The sequence below is a fragment of the Acanthochromis polyacanthus genome, chromosome 2 (assembly GCF_021347895.1).
Source record: "Acanthochromis polyacanthus isolate Apoly-LR-REF ecotype Palm Island chromosome 2, KAUST_Apoly_ChrSc, whole genome shotgun sequence".
Lineage (NCBI taxonomy): Eukaryota > Metazoa > Chordata > Actinopteri > Pomacentridae > Acanthochromis > Acanthochromis polyacanthus.
Window position 1 is genome coordinate 33,614,813 of NC_067114.1, and position 16,077 is coordinate 33,630,889.

At 45.0% G+C, this 16,077-nt stretch overlaps 1 protein-coding gene across 2 annotated transcripts in view; it reads right to left on the bottom strand.

Moving 5' to 3' along the window:
• ano1a (anoctamin 1, calcium activated chloride channel a) overlaps positions 1 to 16,077 on the bottom strand; it is a 101,921-nt gene that overhangs the window by 40,528 nt on the left and 45,316 nt on the right. For both annotated transcript variants that reach the window (XM_051941918.1, XM_051941911.1), the window contains exons 8-13: positions 11,777 to 11,832; positions 11,591 to 11,632; positions 7,131 to 7,195; positions 6,406 to 6,540; positions 3,310 to 3,470; positions 2,138 to 2,223 (exon numbers count right to left, since the gene is read on the bottom strand). In XM_051941918.1, the coding sequence (XP_051797878.1) occupies positions 2,138 to 2,223; positions 3,310 to 3,470; positions 6,406 to 6,540; positions 7,131 to 7,195; positions 11,591 to 11,632; positions 11,777 to 11,832 (545 nt within the window). The remainder of the gene's footprint in view (positions 1 to 2,137; positions 2,224 to 3,309; positions 3,471 to 6,405; positions 6,541 to 7,130; positions 7,196 to 11,590; positions 11,633 to 11,776; positions 11,833 to 16,077) is intronic.

A 16,077-nucleotide genomic window follows, 5' to 3' on the forward strand; every position in this document is an offset into this window, starting at 1 on the left:
TGGCTCTGGAAGTTTTCCCCAATTCTGGCTTCCCATTTCAAATTTTTATTGTTCTGCCAAGGAACACAGCAGAGTTATGTGACAATTGATGTTTATTTGTCTGTCTGTTAGCAACATTCAGGGAGGGGATCAGCAAGTTCTGATTCCAGCGGAAAGTTGTTGCCCGGGGGGGGGAGATATGTAACGATGATTGTAAACGGCGCAGCGACTTCCAATCGCTGGGCCGTTTACAATCATCGTTAACAAGCTATCGTTAACTCGTTACCATCTCGCGGGAGTATCAGCGACAATAAAGTGTTCAAACTTGAAATGAAATCGGCGGAAATCGGCGGATCCGCGGAAAATTCCCATCCCTTGACTCTACACTTCATGGTGATTCGATTATAGTACTGTACATGACTGCTCTCACTGAGTGGCAGCTGGCATTCAGCGCGGTGGATATTAGCAGCCGTCCGATATTACGACTTGCCGACCATAAACATACCTCACCCCCCAAAAAAATTTTCTCCTCGAATTTAGACGATTCACAAGAATGACCCTGGCAATGATAAAATCTGCGGAATTCCGCGGATACGCGGAAAATTCTCATCCCTGAACATTACTCAACAACGGACTTTCGGATTTGGATCACATTTTCAGGGAGGGTCAGATATGACACAAGGACTAACTGACTAGGTTTGGCAGTGATGTGGCTTACAGTCTGGATCCACGGATTTGTTAAAAGATTTCTGTGTCATTGTGAGGCAGCAGCACAGCGTCACTGTAAGTGAACACCACGTCAACTGCCTGCTGACAATCACATGATTGCGATCCTACGACAAATCGACTGCCGCGGACTTATCGGGACTTATCTTTAGGAAATTATACAAGGAACAACTGATTAAAGTGTGGGCGTGTTTCCGAGTCCCATCAATAATCGCCACCCACTACATATATAGGTCACGTGATTCGGTTTCTGTACATAACGTACACATGCATAACACATGCCTGTGCTCAGTGCAAGGTCATTTTGTTCTTGGGTCTATATTAAATGGCCACATTCTATGTTACCATGATTTCTGATTATCAATAACTAATAAACAACTTCTGCATTTCTTTAAAAAAATGCTGCATTTCTGACAATGCCATGTGGGGCAATGAACAGCCTTGGCAGAGTACTGCGCTCTCTGAGTGCTTTTCTTGTTTTAATTAATATTGTCAGCGTAATGTAGACACACCAGTCTGCTCATGTGATGATATTTATCCATGAGCCTTGGCTGCTGTTGCTATTTTAGGCTAGTAATCCCAAGTAACAACGGAGTTTTTACGTATGCAGGCTTGTACCTTTCGATCACAAGACAGATATTTTAGTACTCATTACGAGCAGGAGAGTTTCATGTCACCACTGCAGACACTAGCAAAAATGAATGTCAGTTTTCCTTTCAGGACCAGGGATACCAGAAATAGCTCCTCCCACTTTATCCAACACGCTGTATTTATTTTTGGTTGTATTCATTTGAACTTTTGTGGCTATAAGTTTAAATGACAATTCAAGCATTTTCTGTATGGTTCAAATTTTCCCAGCAGCAATTTATTTGAATTCATTTCACTGTGCAGAAAATGAACTTGCAGAGACTTGCAAAACCTCATGTTGGCTTTGACTGTGGTCAAAGCCACATTGCCAAATCAACCATAATGAAGTAAAGATTAATTATTGTGATGATTAAAGCAACACTGCCTACACTACATCAGCGCACATTAGGAAGCAAGTCTGAAACTGTTTGTGTAGCAAATGGACAGAGAACAATAGGTTGATGATGGAAAATGTTAAGTCCAAAGGATGTGTAGTTAATGGATTAAAATCAACAAGAGTATGATCCCTGAATATGATTAACTTTTCTTTTTGGTAACACAACACATGATCATGGCACTGATATTCATTATGAATCACACTAAGAGGATTAGCACAACCTGACTGAGCTGACTTTTTGTTAAGTGTACTCAAAATTTAGTCAAACAAAACTGACATTTTGTTACACATGATTGAGATGGGCATCATCATGTCTCCAAAACCTCCCTGTTTTAGCCATGCTTTCACAGGTGTGTATCTGTCAGCATGCACTGTACATACATAAAGATATCTGTGGCGTTATCTCACCTCCTCCTCCTCTCCAAAACCGGTCAGGTCCCAGATATAGTTGAGCCGCATCTGTCGCCTCTTCCAGTGCTCCATGAAGAGAACGGCTACATAAGCAAGCATACATAGCAAACTGAACACAGGCTCAAACACTAGTCACTGCACCTTCAAAATATCACTGTCAATGAATGACACAGGGTAAGGACTATGAATATACTGTCAGTATTTTTGGACACATGTTATCTGTTTCATGAGGTTACACAGAAATATGCCAGTTCTGTTCATTGATAATGCAATAATTAGCCGTGAGTAACTGTACATGCAGTAGGTGATATCATCATTTGTTCACCCTCTTGTGAAGAGGGTTCCTACAGGTGACCAAAGTTATTTTAAACTTATAGAAAGATTTGTTTTATTTGATACTAAACTGTTGATGATATATCACTCTTGTGACTCATTTCCAGCTTAGACCTACATATAATCACTATGTGCCTATGTACTGTAGGGAATTGCAGTGATATATTTCAGTTTATCATATCTACAAGAAGATAAACATGAAGATAAACATAAGGCTGCATAAGGCTGCCTGTATTTGATTATGATTTTGCAACTTACAGATCTCACACTAAGAATGCTTTAATCTGTCGAATAATTGTGGCAGCAGATTGAGTCAAAAAAAAACTACAGCGTGTCTGTTCATTTTTTCCCAAAAGCATACATGCACACACATGTTGCTATTTTGCTACTTATGCAATTTCCTTTGAAGGAAGAGTGCATACAGTTTGGTGGCATTCTGTGTGTTCAGGTCTACAGCAGGTGGATCCAGATGGCTGCCACACTGTGACTCTGTCAGACACTGGCTTCACCAACACATAACAGCACTGTGGTCTGTGTGCCTGCTGCTAACAGATGGCAGCGTGGTTTGGCAGGCCATCAAACGAGGGCTGGCAGTATGTTTATTCAGGAGTAACCCTTGTAGAAATATATTGTGAATTTCATGTGCCTTTCTGAAGCAGCATCCATATTTTCTGGCAATGCCGTGTTGAATGAGTTAAATGGTACTGTCTATCAAGTGGAACAGTTCCAGGGATGCTTGGCTGCACAGTCTGTATTTTTAAGGCTCTTGTTGTCTGCTGGTCTGTATTGGGCTTTTTGGTTGCTGTATGGATGCTTGGATGTGAGTATGTGCTTACCCCAGAGGGCCATGAAGATGGAGAAGAAGACAGTGGCTGGGTTGTCGAATAGGTGGCTAGCCCTGGCTGTGCCACATGCTGTCACCAACTTCCAGTAGCTGCAGGCGCGGTCGCACAGCGGACACATGGTGATGTTGTTCCTGGGATCACAAATCTCCATGCTACATTCAAAGGAGTGGAGAGACATCAGAACAACAGTTTAGATTTAGGAAAAACATTACCTTAAGTCTAATTAATCTGAGTAGGATAAAATAACTTGTCACACGCTGTGTGCAATCTGCTTTTGATATAAATCATGATATACATTACTGTTTAAAAGTTTGGGGTTTCCTCGGCAATTTAATATTTTACACGAAAATTCACATTCTTTATTCATGTGCTAACATAATTGCATAAGGGTTTTCCAATCATCAATTAGCCTTTCAGCATGATTAGCTAACACAATGTAGCATTAGAACACAGTAGTAATGTTTGCTGGAAATGGGCCTCTCTATCCCTACATAGATATTCCATTAAAAAGCATCTGTTTCACTTCAGGAATCTTTATAAAGATGGTATCTTTTCCACCTTTTCAGATCTGAGGTCAGACTTCACTTTACCTACTTCCCACTTGTTTCGTTATTTCCAACTTCGTCATTGTACTTCTACTTTGTTTCCAAGCTTCCCTTATCTTCCTGCTAACCAGCTATGGGGCGATCTTCTAACTTTGAAACTTGATCAAAAATCTCTTATATCAAAGATATATGCACAATTAATGACATTTGATGGTGGCGTGGCTGTTAGCACAAGCACAAGTTGTTTGGTCGCAAGAGTTGGGTTTAGATCTCACTAATGAGTTGTGGGACAAAGCTGTCCTTAGCATATGGTCTAGCACACCTTGTGCTAGGTTAGAGCTTATCCAGTTCAAAGTGTTGCACAGAGCCCATTTATCAAAATCCCGATTATCTGAAATCTATTCCAATGTTGCAGACCTATGCGACAGATGCCATGGTTCTCCATGTAATTTAAGCCATATGTTTTTCTTTTGTCCGAGGTTACAGAAATTTTGGAGTGATTATGCTACGACTATGTCTAAGATTTTGGGGAGAAATATTGTTATGGGTCCTTTTATGGCGATATTTGGGCTCTCTGTTGACTCCTCACATATTAATCATACTCAGTCAGACGTATTAGCCTTTACGTCTCTTTTAGCAAGGCGTCGAATCTTTCTATCATGGAAATCCCCCAAAGCTCCATCCATCTCCCTCTGGCTTAAGGATGTTATGTTCTTCCTTAAATTGGAAAAAATAAGGCTCTCTGTAAGAGGTGCTTCCTCTAAATTTGTTCATAAATGGAAATCCTTTACCCCAGATTGATTCTCCTCACCCCCTACCCCCCATTAAAAAAAAATTTATTTATTTATTTATTATTATTACTATTGTATATATATATATATATATATACATATATATATATATACACACACACGCGCACACACACACGCACGCACGCACATATATATATATATATATATATATAGTGTTTTTTTTCTCCTTCTTACCAATACTTCTCGCATTGCATATTTGTTATATTTTAATTAATTAATTGTACAGGGACTTTGTTCTACTGTTCATGCTTTTGACCCACCTTGTGTGGGTTGGGTGTTGTCTTGAGTTGAAAAAAAAAAAGAGTAGGATGTATAGAACATGTATATCACTATGTTTCTATTTGTATCTATTGTTGCATTTCCTGAAAAAGATTAATAAAAAAAAAATCATCCGTTTCCAGCTAGAATAGTCATTTACCACATTAACAATGTCTACACTGGATTTCTGATTAATTTAATGCTATCCTCATAGAAAAAAAATGCTTTTCTTTCAAAAATAAGGACCCCAAACTTTTTAAAGGCCATGTAAATTTTGTGGAAAATCTGCTGAAAAACTGACGATTTGTAAATAAGCTTAGTGGCAAAATCTCTGAGACTGAAAATATCTGTAGCTTTATGAATTATGCTGTGTCCTCATATTGCCTAAAACTGAGTGTTCAAGTAATGTTTGTAATGGCTTTGTTTTGCAATAAACCTAAAGCTTTAGATTGTTTTTATGTGAATAGGTGGAGTCACTTTGAGGGTGCGGTCTAAGCCTAGTATTTACCATCAAGCCTGTTAGCACACCACGCCATCCATCTTAAGATGTCATCTCTTCTGCTACTGAGACCAAGATATGTTATTATTTCATCTTGCTTCTGACACAAATCATCCATTGAACCATCGAGTATCTATATACCACTTAATCCCCATTAGGGTCGGAGGGGGGCTGGAGTCTATTCCAGCTGACTTAAGGTGAAGGCAGGGGACACCTTGGACAGGTCATCAGTCTATCACAGGGCTACATATGGAGACAAACAATCACACTCACATTCACACCTACAGACAATTTAGAATCACCAATTAACTTCGGCATGTTTTTGGACTGGAGAAAACTCACGCATGCACAGGGAGAACATGCAAACTCCATGTAGAAAGATCCCAGGCTCAAGCAAGTGCTAACCACCAATCCACTGTGCAGCCCTGACACAAATCAGTTAGTCATAATGACAGCTGATGAGTATCAGACTGTAGATTGACAGAAATCTGATTGGAGAAATTTAATTTGTCATGGAAATAACCTTTCTAACATAAAAAATTAAAACAGTAGCTTTTTCTGAACTTGAGAAAATATTTTGGAATAAATGATTGGCTGCAGTTCATGCTGGTATAATGACTACTGACTGTGTGTAGATATATCAATGATGTTTAGTCAACAGTAAACGGTCTACACATACGTATGGTGCATTTCTACCTCAGTGGGACTCAAAGCGCTTCACAGAGTTTCTCAGTCAAACATTCTCACACTCACACACTAGTCAAAGTCACCATCTAACACTGGTTGCTTTGCACAGTTAACCAGCTGACTAGTTCTAGCTGTAAAAATGAAAAAAATGGAGTAAAGACAAGAAGTTCTCAAAAGGACCTCAGTCAAGCAGACAGACATTGATGTGTGTGATGCAACTGCAAAGAGGACAGCTACAGTAGAAAGAGACAGAAAATACTTAGGAAGACGTGTGTGTGCTGTGTACCTCGGTATGTTATCGTCAACAGTGGCACACCCGTAGAGGAACACAATGACTCCAACGATGGCAGCGGGGATTAGCATCTGTGTGTAGACTCCTAACCAGGCAAAATACAGTCCAACCTTCTCCCCAAAGTACTTTCTGTGGGAGGAGATGCAGAGGTGAACTGTCAAATTATCTTTGATACCAGGGTAATTCACGATTTTTGCTTTTTCGCATTGGGCATTCACACCTTTAAAATTCATCATTAACAGAGTTGTAATTAAAGTTGTAGATGCAGGACTTTGGGGGTGCTTTGATTTATTCATGCTTTCCATCAACACGTCCCAAATACAGGAAGAGGTTTTACATTTTCCAGAGATCCTGCACTGTGTCCACCGCTGACATGGTGCGAGAGTTCAATCTGTAACCAACTGCTATATCGTGTAAAAAGTACAGAGTTACAGCTTTTCAGATTTGTCCTTTCCTGCTGTGGTTGGCTGCCTCCTGCAGAATTGATGATATATCATCCTGCTCATTATGTGTAAGCTGTGAGACCAGTTCTGCACTAACAGACCAGAGAGAGCTCAGCACATGATTACTGGCTCTCTTAAAGTCCTCATCTGTCTTTCTTGGTTAAAGGCTGGTGAAGGCAGTCAATGCAGCTGTGAGAGCAGCAGTCTTGTGCTGACAGAAAAAATTGTGTGTGATTCACCTGATGGCTGTGACAAGAGCACTGCTGAGGATCTGACCTGATGAGCCCGATAGGCTGGTACTTGTAGAAGACGCTGTAGCTGGCCCACTCCTCGTACAGCAGCTGTGAAGACAAGCAAAGGCCAATAAATAATGTGAACGCTTCCACATTATATTATCTTGTGTCTGAGGAAGGTCAGGATCTGCAGGTTTTTCAGCTTTATTAGTGTAAAGTTACAGTATGCTCAAGCTGTTTGATTTTGCTGACAGGAAAATAGGGTTTACATCCTTACTGTAGGAGCCATATGTGAGTGTGGTTGGTGTATGCACCTCTCATTGACGCACAGGTGAGGGGCGGGTCACTGTCGGTGTGATTGGTATTGATTATGATGGCACTCAGCTGGTCTCCTCAGGTGGCGTTTGTGACACATGGTGTGGGGTGAGCAGCGGGTGCGAAAACTTTCGTTGACCGCAATTTTATGGTGTTGTTTTGCGTTTTTTACCGTGAGCGATGGATTTGAAATTAAAATAAAGATGAGAGAAATTAAAAGAGAAACGTGGAGTGCGCGTCAACAATTTTCTCCTGTGTTCAGCCCACTGTGGCCGATTGTTTTTATCTTTAAAAGTTAGCCGCAACACTTACTGTTGTTGTATTTACTTTAACTTAACAGTTTTTTTTTTAACCATGCTTACATAAAGATAGGAATAGCAATGATTTTCTTGCTTCTTACTGATTTAGTACTGATTATTTTCTCATTAAATGTCTTTGGTCTATTATTTCTGCTAATAATAATACTGAAAAGTTCAAATGTCTTGTTTTTCCCATTTTGTCTGGCTTTGCTCATATCAAAACAAAAGTTATTCAGTGTAAAATAAAAAAAATCTCGCAAAGCCAAAGATATACACATTTAAAAGTGTGGTACCAGTGTGGTTTTGTTTTGAAGTGAAAGAATTCAGTGGTCAACATATTTTTTATCAAGAGTGCCTAACAGCAATTCCCTTACAGCGTTACATTTGGTTTGTGTGGGCAAATCAGCTCCTTCAGGGATGGAGTGTTGTGTAGCTGCACTGATTTTTCTCCCCTGTCTCTTTCAATTTGCATACAGAAATTGGAAGTGACACTACCATGACAAGATAAGACACAAAAAATTGTCATTAACAGATACACACTAGACAGGTCACCAGTCCACCACACAGACAGAGAGGAAGCATAATCTGAAGAAACAAATGTCGACAAAGCAGCTACTGCTGCTTGTGTGTGAACTGCTGTTCATAACATTTTGGTCAGCTCAAAGCTTATCTGGTTTTGTTGGGATTATGGTGTCTCAGGACAAAGGACAGATGAGGCACAAACATGCAATTCTCCTCACCTTAACCAACTAGCTTTGCTTTCCAAAACCTAACTATGAGTGTAATTAAATAAGTATAATAAAATGTGGTATTAGTCCTGGATATGTACCATCATATAAAAGCCTATCTAGTAAATGTCAGGATGAATAAGTATGCTCTTGGAAGCATTCATCAAATGATCATAAGAAATAGAATAACAAACGTGTATGTCTGTTTGAGTGTGTTCGCGCCTGTGTATGTGTTGCCCAGTGCGATTTAACTACCATGTGGTCAGACATATTTATATGGAAATCACTACTCTGAGTCTTTACAATTATTAACTGACTGCATTAGCGCTTCGTGTGCATGTTCCCATCCTAATAGCACATAAATCACTGTGAAATGCTGGAACACTTTCACACACTCTATTCACAGGCAGAGCAGCAAGCTGCAAAGTGACAAATGAAGGCTTTTCATGACAGAGGAAAAGCCCAGAGGAGCGTTCAGATGGATGATCACAGAAGACTGAGTCTCAGAGAAAACAACATTTTACAGTCAACTTGGAATATCTATACCATCATTCCCACACACGGGGAAAAGCTCTTCCTTTAACACGAACACATGGCTTGTGATATATACTGTTACATATAAATATGTTGCTGTGGAGCACACAGCTAAAGCTTGTCTGATGCTTAAGAAGAAGAGAGGGGGAATTATTAGGCTGTTGCCTTAGTGACAGACTCCGCTATAATTATGGAGAGTACTAGCAGGGGAGGAGGTAACTTCACACTCGTGAGCGCTTCTTCCCAATTGCACAGTTATTTTATTCTTATGCAATAGGAGGCAAATGCTCAGACATCTGAAATGTTTGCACAGCGCCATGGTAGTGTGTCCAGCTTTGTTACTCATCACTTACACATGGTAATATGGTATAACTAACTGAATAGCATGTCACACCAAATGCCATTTTCATTTTCCAAATAGAACATCTTTTCAGGGGAGAGATGACATGTCTTTGGTGTCCTTCCACCCTCCTTTATCATGGTTAAGCCTTCCTGACCAGGAGCTTGTTCCACATCCTGAACGTCATCTGAGCTGAATGGCCTGAAGCTCCATTCCTCATCACTCTTCCCTATGACTGACAGGCCCACTGCCCAGTAACAATAAAGCTTCAGAAATCACTGCACCTAGTCTGTTAGCATTGGTGGCTGTGATTTATTGTCAATGGGTTGCCTCTCACTGTCTTTGTATTTCTGTCTTGTATTCTTTGTATTCAGCACTTGCTGGCAGCCTCGTGTTTTTCTGTATTTGCTAGCTGGCAGTTACTAGTTGTCTGTGTGTTCTGCAGCTACTTGCTAGTGAATTCTTGTAGCTTGGAGCCTTGTTGACACATGTAATAAGGCAGTCATTAGTGCCTGGAGGCCGGGCCAGGCTTAGCTTTCCCACCATACCCATATTTAGTCGGGGCGGTTTCTGTCAGGAATCCGGAGGGGTGTGGCTGCTTTGTGTTTCAGTTTGCGTAGGCTTAGCTATTTTCATTTGTAGGTTATGTAGCAAGTTAGAGACCTACCAGCCATACATTGGATTTAATGTTTTTCAACACCCACAGATCCTGTTTTTTTGTTTTTTTGTTTTTTTTTGCAGATTTTGTTAATGAAATTACGAAGCATCAAATAACACTGACGAACCAAAAGCAACTGGTGTCATGTTGCCTCCCTTTGTCCTATAAGAGCTGGAAACAAAACATTTAGGGAAAGGACTGAGATGTAGTATTGTGTTGCATTACTGTATGGGGGTGTTACATGTTACTTATACCACATTTAATGATATGTATACTGACATAATTAAATGATTTAATAATCAGCATGTTGGCATGACAATAAGCAAGAGAACTCTGCTTTCCTCATTCAACCTGCTAACAACAAGGGTAAGACCCAGCAAGATGATTCATGGATAACGATGGTCCGTGTGATGCAATTTTTGTCATCTACCAAAGTCTGCGTTGTCCTCTTAGAAACCTTCAATGACGTCTGTGTGCAGCCCAAAATTTGTGACTATGCTAGAAGGGCAACAATATATAGATGCAACCTTCTCATGTATGCAGTAGAGTCCCTCCAGGGGTCTAGATGATGACAAAATATTTGTTTATGGGTTGATATAAATAATTAGTGTCCATTTTTAATTACCGATGTAGGAGCCTAAATGTATTTAAGTTAAAGTGCAACGGTTAAAGTATGGAAACTTGAGATATGGGAATAGGGCATGTGGATAGGGAGTTTGACTGTCAGACATGGAGAGGGGAGCCACAAAGTTTTTTGACCACTGTTTCTTATTTTTAATTGCTTGGATAATTTTCAGAATTTTGGAAAAAGAAGAATTGTTTTTGTACACTGTATTTTTGTTGTTCGAGCATTTAAGTGAACTGTACAAATGGCCCAGTGGATTCTTTCTTGAATATGGTTTATAGGTAGGAGAATGTCCAGAGCGTCAAACTGTCGGCTTCTTTAATTGGAATCTACAACCTATTTTTAATAAAGATAAAAGGCTTCATTTGAATGTAAAAACTATTGCTCCTTTATATAGCTATGATAGGTTCTTTGTGACCCTGGACGGCAGAACGCTCAGGGTTGGTTCATGCAACTAAATGCGTTTTCATCATGTGCTTTCATGGTGGTTTGAATGTGATGCATTCAAGTGAATCTACCCAGGAGTACATAACAGTAACATTTTATCACTGAGGCTAGAGGATTAGAAAAGTATTAACTAGTACTAGCCCTAACCCTTCCCCTAACATATGCATATTCATAAGGGAGGACTTTGGATTTTAGAAATTATAATGTGTTACAAGTTTGTTGCTGCCAATTTTCACAAAAATAATACATTTTCCCTCCACCCCAAAATGTACTTCTCATTTTTTAAATGGTGAAGAAACTTGAAAATGAATTTACAAAGTGGGTTTTAAATAGTTATTCTATTCTGCTGACAGCTCATTTCTGCTCTGGTTTCTACCCTGTGCTGCCATGTGTGCACAGTGTACTGAAGGTGAAACTAGCCCAGTTAGTTGAAAATAAAAGTACAGCACATTGCCTTCTTTGGACTTACTAATGAATGGGCTTTTGTAAATTGATTCAAAGTGTTGGTGTGGTACCATCTTATTCAGTCTTTTGACTGACAGACTTCTTGTACGTACCTTCCTGTCATTAGGTTCTGCATTCACTCCCTCAATGTCTCCCTGCAGCGCAAACACACACACACACACACACACACACACACACACACACACACACACACACACACACACACACACACATTATCTCAGTATACAGGAGTCAATTTATCATGAGAGATGACTATGAAGAATGATGGTCATACTCACATCATGTAGTGGATAAGCCGATGTGTAGACACCATTGGCTAGCAGACTGGTGATCCCTGTAACAAGATTATAACCATGGAATGCACACAAGCACTACAGCGTAACAGTCCGTAAAATACATTAGGGGAGTAAAATTCAGAAATTGCTTAATGCTGACATGAAAAAATACATGTCAAAATGCATATGTATCAGAGTAAATGTCACGACTAAGAGGGTGAACCCAAGCAGCAGGCAACAGACAGGCAGGTGAAATCCATCCATCCATCCTCTATAGACCGCTTTATCCTCACTAGGGTTGCGGGGGGTGCTGGAGCCTATCCCAGCTGACTTGGGCGAAGGCAGGGGACACCCTGGACAGGTCGCCAGTCTGTCACAGGGCTGGCAGGTGAAATAATAAGGATTTTATATATATATATATATATATATATATATATTCTGACGAGCTGGAGCATCGAGCAGGAGAGGGAGGGGCCATGACAGTACCCCGCCCCAATGTGCGCCTCCTGGCGCATACCGGCTGGTCGGGGTACTGGTGGGGCGACTCTGGGGACCGGCAGGGATCCGGCAGGAGAGACCGCTCCGGGGGGCGGCCCAAGGGACGGGCGGGCTGGGGCCCGGCGGGTGGGAGGGACAACTCCGGAGGACGGCCCGGGGGCAGGACAGGCTGGGGCTGGACAGGTTGGAGCCAGACAGGCTGAAGGAACCGCTCCGGAGGACGGCCCGGGGGCTGGACAGGCCAGGGCAGGACAGGCTGGAGCCAGACAGGCAGAAAGGACAGCTCCAGAGGACGGTCCGGGGGCTGGACAGGCCGGGGCTGGACAGGGAACTGATGGCCGGGCCGACGGAGGTCCTCAGGATGCCGGACTGGAAACCAGCAGCTGAGCCGATGGGGACCTTCTGGAGGCTGGGCTGGGAACCAGCAGCTGGACCGACGGGAATCCTCCGGGGGCCGGACTGGGAACCGGCAGCTGGACCGACGAGGACCCTCCAGAGGTCGGACCGGGAACCGCCAGCTGATCCGACGAGGACCCTCCGGGGGCCGGACCGGGAACCGACAGCTGATCCGACGAGGACCCTCCGAGGGCCGGACCGGGAACCGACAGCTGATCCGACGAGGACCCTCCGAGGGCCGGACCGGAAACCGACAGCTGGCCCGACGAGGATCCTCTGGAGGCCGAACTGGAAATTGGCAGTTAGACCGACAGGGACCCTCCGGAGGCCGGACTGGGAACCGGCAGCTGGACTGACGGGGACCCCCTGTAGGCTGGACTGGGAACCGGCAGTTGATCCGACGAAGACCTTCCGTAAGCCGGGCTAGGTGCTGGTGGCGGCGGGACCCCTCCGGGGGCCGGGCCAGCGGCCAGGCTGTGTGCCGGCGGCGGCGGCGGCGGGACCCCTCTGGGGGCAGAGCTGGAGCAGGAGACCCCTCCAGGGGCAGAGCTGGAGCATGGGGCCCCTCCAGGGGCAGAGCAGGAGCCAGGGGTCCTTCCGGGGGCAGGGCAGGAGCCGGGGGCCCCTCTGGGGGCAGAGCTGGATCCGGGGACCCCTCCGGGGGCCCATCCGGGTGCAGGACTGGAGCTGGAGACCCCTCCGGGGGCAGGATTGGGGACTGAACTGGGTTCGGGACTGGGGACAGGACTGGAGTTGGGAATGGGGACCCCTCAGGGAGCAGGACTGGGGACTGAACTGAATATGGGATGGGGAACGGGACCAGATTCGGGACCAGGGACCCTTCGGGGAATAGGACTGGGGACAGGGCTTTATTTGGGACTGGGGACCCTTTGGGGGGCAGGACTGGGGACGGAACTAAAGACGGGGGTAAGGAGACCACCGCCACAGGAGAACCAATTGGGGTGGCCACTGCAGGGGCACCACTAGGTGTTGGGCTGGCGTTCCTCCTTCTCAGGGCTGGTGGAGAGGTGCTAAACCTCTTCTGGGTTCGGGGGGAGGTGCTACGTCTACTGAAGGCTGCCGAGGAGGAGCTATGTCCCCTCAAGGCTGCCGAGGAGGCATTACACCTTTTCAAGGATTCAGGGGAGGCATTTTGCCTCTTCAAGGATTCAGGGGAGGCATTTTGCCTCTTCAAGGACTCGGGGGAGGCGTTTCGCCTCAACAAAGCTGCAGGGGAGGCATTTCGCCTCATTAAAGCTGCAGAGGAGGTGTTTCACCTCTTAAGAACTCGGGGAAGGTGTTTCGCCTCCTCAAGGCTGCCGAGGGTGTCAGACTGGCTGCTGCCAGGCCCAGATAGTGCCTCCTCTCCCTCTCTCTCTCTCTCAGGGTGGCTCAGCAGTGCAGCAGCAAGGACAGGTGTGCCTCATCAGCAATCCGCAGCCAGAACTAGGAGCAGGTTGAGATCGTCTAATCAAGCACACCCTGCCTCAATATAACCTGACGCCTCACAACTCTCAAGCGCCAGATCGTGACACATTGTGTAGGAGCCGAGTTGTCATTTTGCCAGTCTGTCCAAACCAACACTCAATACTAATCTCTGCTGTTCTAATCTCTTCTAGTTTTGGTTCCACCTGCTCCTAGTAGAGCCCTCTACCCACCATCTACACCGGATTCTAATCTCCGCTTCAGTGAGAAAGGAAAACTCTCCAGGCCGTCACAAACCCTTGGGCATCTCCTCCATTCACCTGTCATCTCCATTACCCTCCACCACCTAGCCCTGCACTCTGGCTTCCTCCTGAGCATCACTCAAAGAATTGTGTGTTAGTAGTTGGCCGTAGTTTTTGCTCCCGTACAGAGCAGCGTTCAGAGTATTCGTTATTTGTAGCATTCCCTTGAACCTAGGGGTTATAGTAAATTGGTTGTTTTATAGCACCTAAGTGTGCCTACTGAGAGTAGTAATTATTTGTTGTTATTTCGTAGTAGTTGTAGTTTCCAGCCACTAGTAGTCGCTGTGAGTATTGGGAACCTATTGTTTCCAGTTCAGTTTCCTGTTGTTGCTGCCAACTTGGTTTGTAGTTTTTGGAACCCCTGTGAATAAACCTTTTGTGTTGCATTTAAAGACCATCTGTCATTTCCTGCGCCTGAGCCAACAACAGCATAACAGAGGGGTCGTTAGGCCCCTTCAAGGCTGCCGAGGAGGCTCTACGTCTCATCAAGAACTCGGGCATGGCATGTTGCAGGCTGCAGGGGGAGCCTTAAGCTCCTTCAAAGCTGCAGGGGAGGCTGGAGGCCTCTTCAATGCTGCAGGGCCCACATGGACCGGAGACGGGGCGGTGGCCCCCACAAGGACAGGAGACGGGGCGACGGCCCCCACAGGGACAGAAGACGGGGCGTCGGCCCCCATATGGACTGAAGATGGGGCGTCGGCCCCCACAAGGACAGAAGACAGGGCGTTGGCCCCCACAGGGACAGAACACAGGGCGTCGGGCCCCACAGGGACAGAACACGGGGCGCCGGGCCCCATATGAACACAAGATGGGGCAATGGCCCCCGCAAGGACTGCTAGATGGACCGAAGACAGGGCGATGGCCCACATACGGACAGGAGACGGGTCGATGGCCCCCACAGGGACAGGAGAGAGGATGGCCTCTCCTCAGCCGGGAGTGAGGCGGCACAGGGCCTCTCCTCGACAGGGAGTGAGACGGCGTCGACCTGCTCGGAAACTGCGGCAGTGTCGACCCGCTTGGAAACTGAGGAAGCACAAGGCCCCTCCAGCACTGCAGGTGAGGTGACACAGGGCTCCTCCAGGGCAGGGCTCCTCCAGGGCAGGAGTAGGGGAGCTAAGGCGTCTTCTGGAGCCGCACCTTTGGCGACCAGGTTTTGTCACTGGTGGCTCCATGGTTAGCGGGGAGGCAGGACTGGGTTGGCTGTAGGGTGAACTGCCCGGTGGAGTGGCCTCGAGCCCCTCAAGGATCGCCATGGTGGCTTCCCGTACCCCAGGAACCCAAGAGGGATTCACGGAGCCGTCAGAGCCTGCCAAAACGGTCCTGAGGTGCTCAGAGGCAGCCAGGAACGCCTCAATGGTCGGAGAGGGAGCCTCGGTCCCCACAGAGGCCAGATTACCGGCCAGTCGCTCAGCGGCTGCCGAGGTGGCCTGGAGAATCTCAAAAGTGTGTGTGGGGGGGGGGGGCGCAGTTAAAAGAAAAAGCAGGGATGCCTGCCTGGTTCTTGGGTGGCTAGGTCATTCTGTCACGACTAGGAGGGTGAACCCAAACAGCAGGCAACAGACAGGCAGGTGAAATAATAAGGATTTTATATATATATATATATATATATATATATATATATATATGTATATATAATAAACAGGGAGCACTCAATGGGGGGACAACAGAACGGGGAAACTAAAC